Raw genomic sequence first — 14,643 nt, forward strand, 5'->3', positions numbered from 1 at the left:
AGAAAGAGAAAAAGCGAAAGAGACAGACAGGAAGGAAAATAGAGAAAAAGTAGGAGAGAGAGAGAAAGACAGAGAGAGAGAGAGAAAGACAGAGAGAGAGAGAGAGGGAGAGAGAGAGAGGGAGAGAGAGAGAGAATCAGATAGAAAATAGAGAAAATGGGAAAATAGGATGAGAAAAATAGAAAAGGATGAGAAAAATAGAAAAAGGAGTGAGGAGAGAAAGAAAAAATGAAAAATGTAGTAAAAGAGAGATAAACAGGATAAGGGAGAAAAAGAACAAAATAGGAAAAGGCAGAAAAAGATAGGCAGAAGAGGGAGAGAACATAGAAAAACAGAGAAAAGGTAAGAGAAGAGAGAGGGGAGAAAGAGAAAAAGCGAAAGAGACAGACAGGAAGGAAAATAGAGAAAAAGTAGGAGAGAGAGAGAAAGACAGAGAGAGAAAAGAAGAGGAAAGCGGAGATAAAAAGAAGGGTAAAAGAGAAAGAAATAGGGGAGAGCGAGACTTCGTCAGGAAATTGAGGATTTTTCCCGTCCAGAGAGTCGGAATTTTAAAAAAAAAATCCCATCCCAGCCAAAAAAATTCTGCCCAGTTTGATTTGTTCTTCTATCAATTTAATAACCATGACATAACCCCACAGTTTAATCTAATCACCATTTATTCTCATCTTGGTGATTAGCAAAAAGTGGAAGAAAAGCGAAATTCTGACTACGAGACTGTCCAAGTAATATTGTATAAATTTCATATTAAAGTTAGCGACATCAAATTTCGTCATTGTGTTTCGCTTCGCCCCAACATTAGTGAGAAAATCGAAGGCATCAGTCCTTTCGAGAGAAAGTCGTCAATTCGCCACTAAACTTAATCTTGTTTCTACTGATAAATTATACAAATAAGATCCGAAAGTTGAATTGGCAAGAGAACGACTGCGCTTCCGAACGATCCCCGCAAATGAAGGTTGTGTCGTTCGTGGCTCGTTGGTCTAGGGGTATGATTCTCGCTTAGGGTGCGAGAGGTCCCGGGTTCAAATCCCGGACGAGCCCTCTCAAATTTTTTTCTTTCCATAAACTTTCAACACATTCATCGTGCTTCTGTTCTCCACTTTTAGTTATTAATTTTGTGCGTGATATTTTTCAGAACTGCATAGTTCTTCGTGTTTTTCTAAGAATGGCTCTATGTGATGGAAAACTAACTTAAAATAAAAAAAAATAACTTTTTATATTTCTGTAGGTTAATCAACCCAGTAGCGCAACCACAGGGGGCAGGGCGGCATTGCCCCCAACCTTGGGCGGAAATCGATTCAGGGGGGCAAGGGGGCAAATATTGACTGGTAAGGGCAGATGCAGGGGCACAGAAGGGCAATTGCTCCCTCTCGATTTCAAATTTGATGGAAATAGAAATACATTTTGTAAAATTGTCTTGCTCGCTTCGCTCACGCGATGCTTCCTTTCTCAGTATTATCAAATAGAAACTAGAAATAGATGGGGAAAAACAAGACAAATAGAGAGTGGGGAGGGGAGAAGAAAACATGAAGGAAACAGAAAGAAAACGACAATAGTTGAAAACAGAAAGGGGCGAATAGAGGGAGATTTTCCCTAAGTGCTGTTGATATCATCTCAATATTTCAAATACCTCTCTCGTTGTCGAGGCCGTTTCAACATTTGCTAGGATGTTGACCAACAAATCATATTTTTTTCATTGAAGACAATGCTAAACCTGATAGTAGTCCGTTTCACTTCAGTTAGAACCAGAAAACAATGTTTTTATTTTGCATTTTCCAGCCGTTTTTTGTTTTTAGGTCATTTTTCAGTAATTTTTGCTGCTTTTATTGCATTTTTTATAAATTATAAAGTTTCTTCTTTCTCCTTCCCAGTTGTTTCATGAATTTTAAATATATTTGCTAGCATGAATTACATATTTAAAATTCTCTAACATGGTCTTTTTAGCACATTATCGTAAATATGGTCAATGCAAAAGCACAATATTATTTTTAACTGAAATCTTTGGCAATGGTTCTTGTGGAATTAATTGTGGTAAATTGACTGTTCTTTCAGCAAACTTAAAATACTTTGGGCGAAGCCTACTTTAGGTTTCCCCTTGTTGGTCACTATTATCGCTTTAATCTGTGATTTTAAAGTAAATTTAGTCACAACGTAAAAAAATATATAATCTGATGCACACGAAGCAAAACTGTATTTTCAGATGCTGACTGACTACTGTAGTGCAAGGACCATTCTGAAAGGAGGTGAATGACTTGAAGAGCAAAACTTGCGGAGTATTTTGTGTAACCTTGTAGGAAAAATATAGAAAGCTACTTTAGCACTTAATTGCTTTTTTGCTTTGCTGGGATAGTTTAAACCATCAAACAACATATTTTATCAAATTATTCAACTAGTCTTTTGTAACTTATGAAAAATCAAACTTCCATTTTAGGGGCGGACATTATTTTTCATTTTTAGAAATATTTAGGTCATTTATAAATGATTTTAAGGTCATTTTTGAGATTATTTAGGTCATCAACTTCAGAGCCTTAATAATCAAACTGACTCACCCAACACAACCTTACTACCCCAACGACAACTAGCCATATGATTTCCAGCACATGATCAAGAAAATGACGTCACCACCTTACCTGTATGACGCCACCTCCGGGCCCTTCCGAGCAGTTGAGGAACTCCTTGGGCAATCCCAGAAGCTTTCCCAGCCAATTCATCATCACGACCTCCAGTTCCGTGCATGCCGGGCTAGTCATCTGAAAAGGTTCAAATGAGATGATTTTAATGCAGTTTGGGGTGTGTTAACAGTTAAGTGCGTACAAAGCGGTCACATACAATTAAAGGCAGAAGTATGTATGTCTTAAATGAAATTCGGCTCTTAAATTTCAGAAAATGGAGCTGGGAGCATTTCAAACTTTCTCCACATTCAGACACTTTCAAGTGGTATCATAAATGACTCTTTGCAAGAGTGGTAAACTTTGAAGACCACTGTTCTGCCTACCCATATTATCTACATGGTACATTTTCGAAATCGTGTATTGTGGAGCAGATTCATGACTTACCCATGTATTTGAACTCAGGACACTTTGTTCCAGAGTTCTGGGTGTTTGGGGTATTAAGATACTTATCTAAATACCATGCTTTTTTTAAAAAAATAAACTAATTAACAAGACATACCGGAATCCTCCGTTAAAGTTCCGTTTCTGGAACAGTCTCAAAAACACTAACATTCTAAATGAGCTTAGAATACCTAATAGCTACCTGCAGTAGTTATAGCCAACCTTAAGTCCACACATGTCATGAGAAAGTGGAATTCAGCATGAGGAATGCAGTCCTCACGAACATTCACTCTATAAAATGCTCTCGCAGAGATTGTAAAAATGTTTTACTTTTCAGAAAATACAACGGCGTCGCTATAGGGTAACAGGTTGTGTCACGGCCCCACAGGAAAGGCCGAATGTGCCTCCTTGCTTTTAGAAAAAAAAATTGGCTATCAATATATGTAATGTAATGTTACGATATACAAAATAAGTTTCGAAATTGTGAAAATTTTTCTGCCTTCCATCTGCATCCTGATTACCCCCGCCCCCTTATTTTTTTTTCTTCTTGAATCACGTCTCTTGAGAATATTAGCGTTGTCCCTTACTATCATCGGCGTCTTCAGAAATGTATGTAGGGGGGTTAGGCCATTGATGCAACTACATTAGTACAAATAATAATAATTATTATTATTACCAGGGGCCTCCCGGATGGCGCGTTGGTAGCGTCCTCGCCTTGTAATCAAGGGGTCCCGGGTTCGATACCCGGTGGAGGGACATAGTGGTTCGGATCCTACTTTAAACTGTAGGTCCAGTCCCGATTACCCTTTCTGTGCATAAAGTGGACTTAAAACAACAATTCAACAACAACTATTATAACCTCGGTTATAATTACTATTTTACAATAATAACTATTATAAGCTAATAAAAATAAACCAACTTAATTCCAAATTTATTGCTGTTATTACATTAATATATTTATGTAATCATTTATTATTATTATATAAATGAGGAGACTTTGGTACTCGATCCACGAGATGAGTGAATATTCAGCGCAACTGTTTTCCATTACCTTCTTACATGTCATAAAGTTGTTTACTGAAATTCATAATAATCATATTTTGTTATTACCTTTTATACAAGGCCTTTAAAAAAAACTTCAAATGTTAAGGAAAACTTTTACTCATAAAGTTTATGTTCTGTGCCCTTTCACATAAAACTACTCATATATTTTTTAGAATATTGGAAACTGAAACCATGTTATTTTGGTTACATGGTAGAATATGAAAAAATAACCTGGTTGCTGTATTTTACACTCTTTTTTTTAATACTAACTAAATGAACAATAAAAATAACAAGTCCTTTGTTTTACGCAACTTAAATTGAACCATGCCAATTTCCAGGCGGTTCGATGGACCGTTCGACTCCCCCTCCCGACAAGTTTACTAATTTACAACATATTTATTGACCTTTAGAATGTATACACACATACATATTCATACACATATACATACACATATACATATCTAAAGGGGGAAACCTCCCGAAGTAGCCCGCCTCCACCCGCGTACTTTCGAGGGTATGCTCTTAATGTCCTGGTACCTCTAAATAAACCAGGACGTCAGTTTCCTGAATTTAAACGGTTCCCCCGCCTTTTTATCCTACTTCTTCTCATCTTTATTTTCATACATAAAATACAATTACAAAAAAAAATAATAATAATAAAATACATGGAGATTCTATACATAGCTACATTTAATAATTTTTAGTTTGTATTATTTTAATAGACCGTTCTGGTGACCGGAACAAGTCTTAAAGATGTCTTGTAAATTTACTGTGAATTTGTATGATTGTAGTTAATTAAACTTGTTAATAGTAGTTATGGAATAGTTTATGTTAGTTTATTGGTTAGTTTTAGTTATCGTATAGATAGTACTATAGGAAATGCTATGTACAGGAGGGACAACCATTCTGGTATCCAGAACTGTTTTAAGCTTGAGGGGAGAGTATGATGGGGTGAGAGCTTAGATTGGGGTGAATGATGGCTTGGATTAGTCTACACGGACGCAAGTTCTCTGTCTGGTTTCCAGATCAGGCTTTATTGTAGTGTGTGGCGAGAATTTGCTATTTGGAAGGAAGTTAAGTGCACTGAAATACTGGGCTAGTTCATTAATTTAGTGGATGTCGATTCCTAATATATACTTACTATAAGAGGTTTTGTAGTTCCTTATTTATCTCGCCGTTGTTGCATTTATGTGTTGAGGACGCACGCCCGATAAGATACCGGCGTCAGCACTCCGTGTCAACTTGGTTATGCGACATGAAGCTGACTCTGCATTCCACGCGAGCGACAGTGGCCGTGCGAGGTTCAATGTCCGTGCAGACTGAGGCTGCTATGAGATCTCAGAATGAAATCACAGTCGCACAATTTAACGTGAATTAACGGGTACTAAGTTTTGAAAGAATGCTAATTATGCGGAAACTGTAATTGTTAGATATGTAATAGATAAATAAATATGACATAAAATACGCAAATAATTATATGTAGACTTGATAATAATAATAATAATAATAAAAAATTAAAAAAAGGGAAAAGATAAACAAACTTTTATATTAGATTATATTAATTAATAATAAGTATATAAATATATGTTCATGGTTTTTACTACACTTACATTGTTAAAAAATTAATTTTAATTTAATTTGTTTGTTCGAAATTTCCTTTTATATTAAGTCTCTTTGGTGCCTACTGGATTCCAGCAGATTCCAAGTCTAGCAATTTTCAAGTTAAATTTTTAAGAGTTTATGGCCCCTCATCTTGGCACCCATACCCACTATGGCGCCCCGAAACGCCTTGTGGAAGCATTTGACGCGTCTTTCGGAGAAGGTTAGCCCATACAATGCACCGCGCCGAAGCGCTGAACCGCCGTGTTTTGGAAAAATATAGCATTTGCCTTTTGTTTACCGGAACTACACGAAGACAGGTGGAACTGCACGAAAGCAGCCGAAATTACACGAGACCCACTGATTTCACTGAGACAACTGAGGTTTTTCTCGGTGGCGCGGACCAGTTAGGGGCAACTTAGTGGCCAATAAGCGTAAGTAACCCTTCTAAATGTACAATCATAGCACAGAACATTATTGAAGCACTAAATGACTCCAGAAACGGAATTCAGTTTTTCATCTGGCTTTATTTTTAGGCTGCGTACATCTGACTAGGCCCACTCTTTCGTGGGACTTTTCTTACATGCTTCTACGTCTTGTTGGCGTGTAGCTCTCAGGGGGGTCAAAACAACTGTCGTCTACAATGCATATTATTCTGTTATTCATTTTCAACCTCGATATTCCTGAAACCTCTTCGTCGAGTCCAAATATATTATTAAAGGTAATTCTTGCTCTTAACACTCGATACAAGGGAAAGTCGATCTTCACAGGGAAACCTGTTGGGAGTTGGAGTTGAATGAAATCCTTCAGCTTGGCGAAATGGGAACTTGACATTGCCAGCAGGTCCAGTATGGGCATTATCTGCTCTTCGAGGCTGAGCGGGTACTTCTCGCAGAACGAGATCGAACCTTTAAACCTTTGCGTCTTTGTCTTCACTTCCTTAGGTTGCCCAATGTCCCGTCCCTTAAGGTCCATCTTGCCGAAATACTCTTCGGGAGTAACCAGACTGTGGTAGCTGAAAGACTCCCTGCCGGTGCCTTGCAGGAACGGCGCCGCCCTTTCCCTTCCCACGTGCTCCGTACGGGTCTTGGTAACCATCTCCACGTTGTTCGCACTGTAGACCTTGCACTCGTATCCGCTCACGAGTTCAGTCTTGTCCGCTCTCCAGCGCCAGAAACCGGTTTGCTCCCGTTCGAACCGGATCTTGTCCGTGTTGAGCGTTTGCGTCACCGTAGGAGACGCCATGAGCGAGAGGATGGCATCGTCCGTGGGCTCCAGGTACAGCAGTTCCCCCGCGGTCATCACGTGGAGATGCTCCGTGAAGACTTGCCTGGTGTCGTGGTTGATCTCGATGGCCAGGGCCTTGTCGCGCTGGTGCTTGAAGATGTAGCTGATGCTCTCCCTCTTCCCGTTCATGTCCGCCACCCTGGCGTCCACCCTCACGCTGGATCCGTGCTTGTAGAGGCCGAAATGGAAAGTCGGACACATCTTCGAGATGAACGGCATCCAGCTGGTGATGTCCAGCTTCATCTCGACGTAGAAGTCGGGAGCAAGATCGATCCGTCGAAGCAGTTCGGGAATCGTTTCCAAACGACTCGAGAACAACGAGAAATCTCTCTTCTCTAACACCAACTTTATCAGCTCTGGGTTCCCAGTTGCTACAGCTTCGTGTAAGACGTTCCAACCATCTTTATCTTCAAACATCACGTTGGCACCGAGGTGCAGCAAAACTCGCGTCGCTTCTACGTGACCAAGAGTTACGGCAAGCATCAACGGAGTTCTACCTCGCGTATCCAGCTTTTCCATATCGTTCATTCTCTCCATTAACGATTCCTGCAGCTGTCCAGAATTATTTTTCCACACTAACCAATGCAAAGGATACTCACTACTTATTTCCTCCAGTGTAACCATTGTCGCATAGAAGTAGTCTCACGAGGAACTACCTGGACACTTGAAGAAGGAGGCTACTTCTGTATTTTCACCGAGTCGAATGCAATCATCAAATCTTTTTCCTTTTTTCCTGAACCTTCACGCGACTAGGATACACCAGAAAGCAGTAAATTTCAGTATTCAAACCGGTCAACCCCAGGATACTTCTCTCGTTGCAAGAGATCAATTTTGAAATTTAAGTGTTCAGAAAAAAAAAAAGCTTGCACAAATGCTCTCAGTGGCTTTTCTTGCGTTTATTGTGCTTGGATTATCTACAACAATGAGAATTCTAACAAAACCCTACACTTTCCAAGGAAATGTTCTTTATCAATAATCTTTTGTTAAATAGATAAATTTGATTGTTACGCTGACGTTCATGGCATGAGTGTTCTTTGTGAATGCCTCTTCATCAATTTCATCATATTACTTACTCATTCTGATCTTCGCTATTAACCAAAATTGGCGCAAAAGCGAAGTAAAATAAACAAAATTATTCAATCAATTGATTGTTAGGCAGTGATGATAAAGTGATAATTGGATCACATGCAGTGGCGCAGGAACGGGGGGGGGGGGGCTAAATTTTTGAAGAGGCTACTGTACCTCCTGAATCTATAGATCCAGTTGTACCCCTGGTACCCCCCTTCAGATAATTTGACAGGCAGAACTTATTTTCTAATCGCTCAATGCAAAAAATGTGCTACTAGTTAGTCCATTGATCTGTGTTCTTCGAAAGCTTTTTAAGATGAAAATTGGTTAGAATGTATGTGGAACGATGGAATCAGATGAAGTTTACTTTCAGAAAATCACGCTGCAGACGATGATCCTTTACGTAAGGGGGGTACACCTTTCTAAAGAAATGGCCGCGTCGATTTGAAGATAATATATAAATCTGCATCCGAAGAGTACGTGGCTGACCTTCTCTTCTTTCGAATTTTTCAAATGGAATTTTCCGAAACGAAATGCTTTCACTATTCTTGTCTCGTCTCGAAAACGAGACGAGAAACGACAGACAAATCTGGGGGGTACAATGTACTCCTGTACCTCACCGATTATTTTCATAATTTTGTCAGAGGGTGCTCGGAAAACTATACTTATACTTATAGAAAAAGATTTGTTGGAAATAGAAATGGTACTGAGACAAAAAAAGTCTCTCTTTCCTCTCAAGTTTTGAGACGAGATTGAAATAAATTTCTACAGAATCAAAGCGAGATGATACTTGATGTCCGACACGACTTCGTTCGAAACTTCGATATCATATTTGAAGAATTACTTTAAAAAAATAAATTTAAATTATTATGTCTTATTCAGACATACTAAATGTATATCTTATAGATTGTTTTAAATATGTCGTATATTTTGTATATTGCAATTGCAAAGTAAATCCAGTAGTGACAATTTCGAGCCAGTGCTGTCCGGTTTCGTATATTCAGTATAAAACTCCGTATTTCGACAGTTCGTAGCGTTAAAACAAGATGTGAAAGTTTTTGCTTTAATGAAATATATACGTTGTTAAGTTTTGAGTGGTGACACACACAATATACTGTATATGTTGATACTAAATATTTCGTGGGTCAGGACGAGATATCTCGCGTTGTAATTAAGGGAACCCACATGCACAGTACCTTGGATTACACTTTAAAATGTACACCAAATTATCATATCTGAGCATAAAGTAAAGTTTTTGACAACTTTTGAGTCGAAACCGAGACAAGAAGAAGCACAAACGAGAACGAGGACCTAACCACACAGGAGACGAGATGAGACTAACAATTCTCCAAATTGATTCCTAGTTGAAATGGAGCAGCGACGTTTCTTAGACATTAAAACAGGGTGCGATTTGTGGCTTTATCAGAGGGGGGAGGACTTATTTTTACCTATGTATTAGATATGCTTGGATTTCGACATTAATTTCTTAAAATCTTATTTTGATATCGAATTCAACACAAACACAACGCCATTTTAAGTTAAAATTCCAGTAAAACTGCATGAAAATTACATTAGTCAGATGAATGCACGAGATAAATAAGACTCACTGTAGTTTCGATGGTTTGCCAGTTACTTGTCAACGTCACTATGATGCTTACACCTGATCTAATTTTTGCAATTTATTCTGCATCAAAGCAATGCACTGGGGCTTTGAATGGAAAACTGCTAAGTGATTTTTCTAATCAGTTAGTAATTTAATTTCTAATCAGTCATTCCACCCGCTTTCATATTCAACTGTAGATATTGGTAGAATTTGGATTGGATTCATAAGGTCTTGGGGAGTGAGGTGTAAATATTTGATTAATTTGGTTTATTTTACTTTGCATTTCTACCACTTTTGGCTAATCGCGAAGATGAGGATGATTATGATGATACTGAGGAAGGGACAGTCACAAATAACACCCATGCCCAGGCCAGGATTCGAACCCGGCGTAGCGAGCTATGCTAACCACTCCACCACGGAGGCCAGCGAGGTGGGAGTGTGTTGAATTTTCTTTGTAGACAACACTATAGTTGTGAATAAGTGCTGGAAAAACGCTAAGGGACGAAGCGGCACAAAATCCGTCACAAATAGTTTTAGTATTCGATAGAAAAGTACTTGTTAAACACCCTCTAGTAATCTAAGAAAACATCGAATACATGGCTTCCAAAAGGCACTGTATATGCAACACATCTGACATAAATTGCTTAACGATGTTTTTACATAAATGTAAGTAGCTGGGGTTCTAAATTGAACTGAATTGGAACCTTATAAGTATGATATAATAATTAACAAGACAATTTCATATGCCCTTACATTATACATAGGTATGTATATATATATATATATGGGAGGCTGAATCTTATACCCCCCAAACAAAAAACGTTCCTGCGCCACTGATCACATGCATGGGTCCCTTTCCTCAAAATATTGGTTTGTTAGTGCTCTCTTATTCTCTTATTAAATTTTCCATCATTATCTCCTCCTCTCTGTCTGCTATTTTCTCCCTCTCTTTCTTCTATATTGCTTTTTCTCACACACCTCTCTCTCTCTCTCTCTCTCTCTCTTTTGCTTCTTCATTTCTTCTTCTCTCTCTCTCTCTCTCTCTCTCTCTCTCTCTTACTTCTCTACTTCTCTCACTCTCTCTCCATCACTCTATGTTTGGCTTCTATAATTCCCTTCCATTCAATCTTTATCTTTGTATTATTTAATGTGCCTGTCTATCTATACACGCGTCTTACTTCTAAATTTACATTGCTTTCCAAAAGTTAAGCACGCAATAAATTTTCGAAAGCGTATTTGAATTTGAGTGGCTGAAAATAGCTGCGGATGTAGATGCCAGTTTTTATGTGTAGCTTCCTTTTCGTAAGTAGAGAGTGAATCATCTGTACCTAGGTGCTTAATCTGTGCTCTTGAAATAGCATAAAAGCGAGGATTTCGTGCAAGAATCATCACAATTTCGTTGAAGGGTTTGAGGTGCGTTTAAAAGCTGATACGAAATGTTTATAACTTTTGTAGGATTATTTTTGAGAATATTCGTGTTTCTATGACTGAAGACGAATGACAGATAATGAGCGCTGGCGTGCTGTCGGACGCATTGAAGCAGGACAGTCAATCAAACATGTCGCTATTTTCTTTGGCGTTGATCATTCGGTAATTTCTCTATTATGGAAACAATTAAAAACAAGTCAAACAGTTGTCCGGAGACCTATGCCCGGTCGTCCAAGGGTTACCGCCCCCTCTGATGATCGATATATTGCTATAGTAGCCAAGCGGAATCGACGAGCGACCTCCACAACTGTTACATCCATGGTTGCAGTGGCACTTGGTAAGACAATATCTGCCAGTACTGTGCGCCGAAGGTTCTACATGAAGGGATTGTACGCCTGAATACCACGTGTTTGTATTGCACTAACCGTCCAAGCCAGAGGGGCAAGATTAAAGTGGTGTCGTCAAAATGTCAATTGGACTGTCTCAGATTGGTGTAACATCCTGTTCACGGACGAGTCCAGATTTGCCCTGGAATCAGACGATAAGCGTGCGAGGGTCTGGAGAGAACGAGGCACACGCAATCAGGTGAAGAACATCATCGAACATCACGCATTCAGAGGTGGCAGCGTCATGGTGTGGATTGGAATTTCAATGGGATATGGCACCGAGCTGCACATCTTTAAAGGCGGTTCTGTGACGGCTGCGCGGTATCGAGATGAAGTCCTAGACCCCATTGTGACACTCGACACTGCAGCGGTTGGTTCTGATTTCCTCCTTATGGACGATAATGCCTGTTCCCATCGAGCCAACATAGTACCTGGAAAGTGAGGTCATTTCTCGTACGGAGTGGCCGGCGTATTCCCCCGACCTTAATCCCATTGAAAACCTTTGGGAGGCCCTCGGACGTGCTGTCTCTGCACGTCTACCTCCTCCAGCCACTCTCAGAGATTTGGAAACTGCCCTAATGGAGGAATGGCCATTGCTCGCATCTGCGATGGTTGATCACTTCATTGAAAGCATGGAAAATCGTTGTAAAGTTTGTGTGAAGGTCCGGGGTGGTCACATACCATATTACTGTAAGTTTTGTTTGGTTTGTTTGCCTTTAAACATCATTATGTTAATGACCTAAATGTGACGTCATCATATAACTTACGAAAAGTAAATATTTATTTTTCATCTTTTTACACATTTCTTGTTTTCTTGAATGCATAAACACATTTGCTACCTTCATGTGCAATTTTGTGTTGATCAAAGCTTTACTTTTCCATTTTTATTGAGTTTACCATCTCGTGCTTAACTTTTGGAAGCGTATTTATACTCGTATATTTCTGTTTCTCTTCTCTTCTTTCTGTCTCTTTGGCTTCATTAATTCAATTCTATATTTTCTTCTTTAAAATTTCTCCTTTTCTCGCTCCCTTAAAACTCTTCTTTCTTACGATAATATTAAAACATAACGTCTCTCTCTCTCTCTCTCTCTCTCTCTCTCTCTCTCTCTCTCTCTCTCTCTCTCTCTCTCTCTCTCTCTCATGCTTCCATCACTTAACGGCACAACATTTTATTTTGACACCCTCATTGGGAAATTTTCTGCGGGATATATCTAGTTAAGGAAAACGGTTACTACTACTGGGAAAGGAAACTGATACTTTGGGGAAGATCAGAGATCAATACTAAATGAAGTAACAATATGTTGCAAATTCCATCAAGATAATTTACAGAATATATTAACTATATAATATTTACCATAATAGAAATGTTCTTTGTGAGAAGTCAAAGTAATGTCTTTGTGGTAGTTTCTAGTGAGATTTTAAACCCTGCTGTGTTCGGTTCGGATTTCTAATAAAAAAAATTAATGTTAAGTGCTTGAAAAGATGATAAATTCATCTAGCAGTGGCTACCAAAAGAAAATCGCAACTGGAACTTATCATGTTGCCCCCTCTATCTTTTGATATTATTACACAAAATATATATGTTTTGCGAGATTAGTATAGAAAAGACAAAAATGCATGAATGGGAGAAACTAATGCTACTAAATATTACAGAAGAGTTCTTACTTGGATTTTACTTCCGAACACTCACGCCAACATTTTATTTTACGTAAAAACTAGTTGGTTAGGCTGCATTAACACAAACAAATACAAAATCTTCCATCATTAAGGACTTTGTTGAAAGCGCGAGGATCATATTTATGAATCAGAGCTTTTCTTTTATTTGGGTAGGAAAGAGTAGACAAGATGCAGTGCTACTGTAAGGAAAAGAGTAAGAACGTACCCAGCTAAAGCCGATGGACCCGATTCCTGCGCTTAGCATCTCTCCCACAATTCCAGGGTAGGAATTAGCCGTCGGGTAGTAGGCATGGAACCTCGGTGAATGCCAGTGGGTCACCTGGAAAGAGAAAAGCGTTAAGAATTAGCAGGATCAAAAATGTACGGAAGTTTGAGCATCGGAAGCGAACTTCTCCCCTGTACACTACACGAACGTGACCGACGAAGCCTCCTACCTCGTTCATGATCTCCATTGCGCCCCTCTTCGATGCTCCAGTAGCGCTGCTCGCTGTGCAGTCAACATTGACATACGAGAGCGCTTTTCCCCAATTACAGTGACTTGACATAGCATAGAAAATAAAGCCCTTATCACCTTTACGATACCCCCGGACATGTCCAACACGAAACAATGCAATTTTTGTTTTTAGTATATTCACGACAGCCTCAGATATGTCCACCACACTCAGAGAACTAAATGCATCATATCGATTGATGCACTAAAGTGTGTTTTATGGCTTCTTCAAAGAATCAGATTCACATTTGATGCATTTGGGTGTATCTGCGTATGTCGTGAAAGAAACACCAAAGTGCATAATTTGATTAAAGTGAGGATTTATTTCAGTCGAGACGCACTTCACAGCATAAGTTGATGCGTTTTGATGCATCTTGATGCGTTTTGATGCACCAGAATGAATCTTTTTTGATGATCCACTTAAACGTTTCGTCTGACCTGCAATATCTCTGTAGCTCAGACCAAACGTTTAAGTGCACCATCCAAAAAGATGCAGGAAGTGCATCAAGGAACATCAACTGATGCATTGAAGTGCATCTCGACTGAAATGAATCCTCACTTTAATCAAATGATGCACTTTGGTGTTTCTTTCACGTCATACACAAATGCACCCAAATGCATCAAACGTGAATCTGATTCTTTGAAGAAGCCATAAAACACACTTTAGTGCATCAACCGATGCATTCTGGTGCATCAGTCGATGTAATGCATTTAGTTTTCTGAGTGCACGGAATAAAACCTCAACCGTCAGAGACAGTGGTTCCCAACCTTTTTTTCGTTTCACGGCGCTCTAAGTGTTTCAAGATTTTTCCGCGACGCCCAAGTTAGAATGTAGGCCTATCTAGTGTCATTAGTTTGCTTGCCTTAAGTTAAAAAAATAAACATATTTCAAATTCAGAAAATGTAAGAAGTTCTAAAATCATGTGTAAAAATATTGGAACATTTCGCGACGATCCTGTGAGCCGGCCACGGCGCACTCTTTGGGAACCACTGGTCTAAGATAATCACAGG

General features: G+C 39.1%; 1 protein-coding gene, 1 non-coding gene and 1 pseudogene across 4 annotated transcripts in view; 1 reads left to right on the plus strand and 2 right to left on the minus strand.

Moving 5' to 3' along the window:
- LOC146001256 (aromatic-L-amino-acid decarboxylase-like) overlaps positions 1 to 14,643 on the minus strand; it is a 66,861-nt gene that overhangs the window by 23,911 nt on the left and 28,307 nt on the right. For all 3 annotated transcript variants that reach the window (XM_083138576.1, XM_083138571.1, XM_083138563.1), the window contains exons 4-5: positions 13,348 to 13,461; positions 2,628 to 2,747 (exon numbers count right to left, since the gene is read on the minus strand). In XM_083138576.1, coding sequence (XP_082994702.1) covers positions 2,628 to 2,747; positions 13,348 to 13,461 — 234 coding nt within the window. The remainder of the gene's footprint in view (positions 1 to 2,627; positions 2,748 to 13,347; positions 13,462 to 14,643) is intronic.
- On the plus strand, positions 967 to 1,038 carry TRNAP-AGG (transfer RNA proline (anticodon AGG)). The gene has a single exon. It is a non-coding gene; the product is annotated as a tRNA-Pro (tRNA).
- LOC145988533 (ankyrin repeat domain-containing protein 13D pseudogene) lies at positions 6,225 to 7,796 on the minus strand (annotated as a pseudogene).

Source organism: Lepisma saccharinum, chromosome 1 (genome assembly GCF_977018435.1).
Source record: "Lepisma saccharinum chromosome 1, izLepSacc3.1, whole genome shotgun sequence".
Taxonomy (NCBI): domain Eukaryota; kingdom Metazoa; phylum Arthropoda; class Insecta; order Zygentoma; family Lepismatidae; genus Lepisma; species Lepisma saccharinum.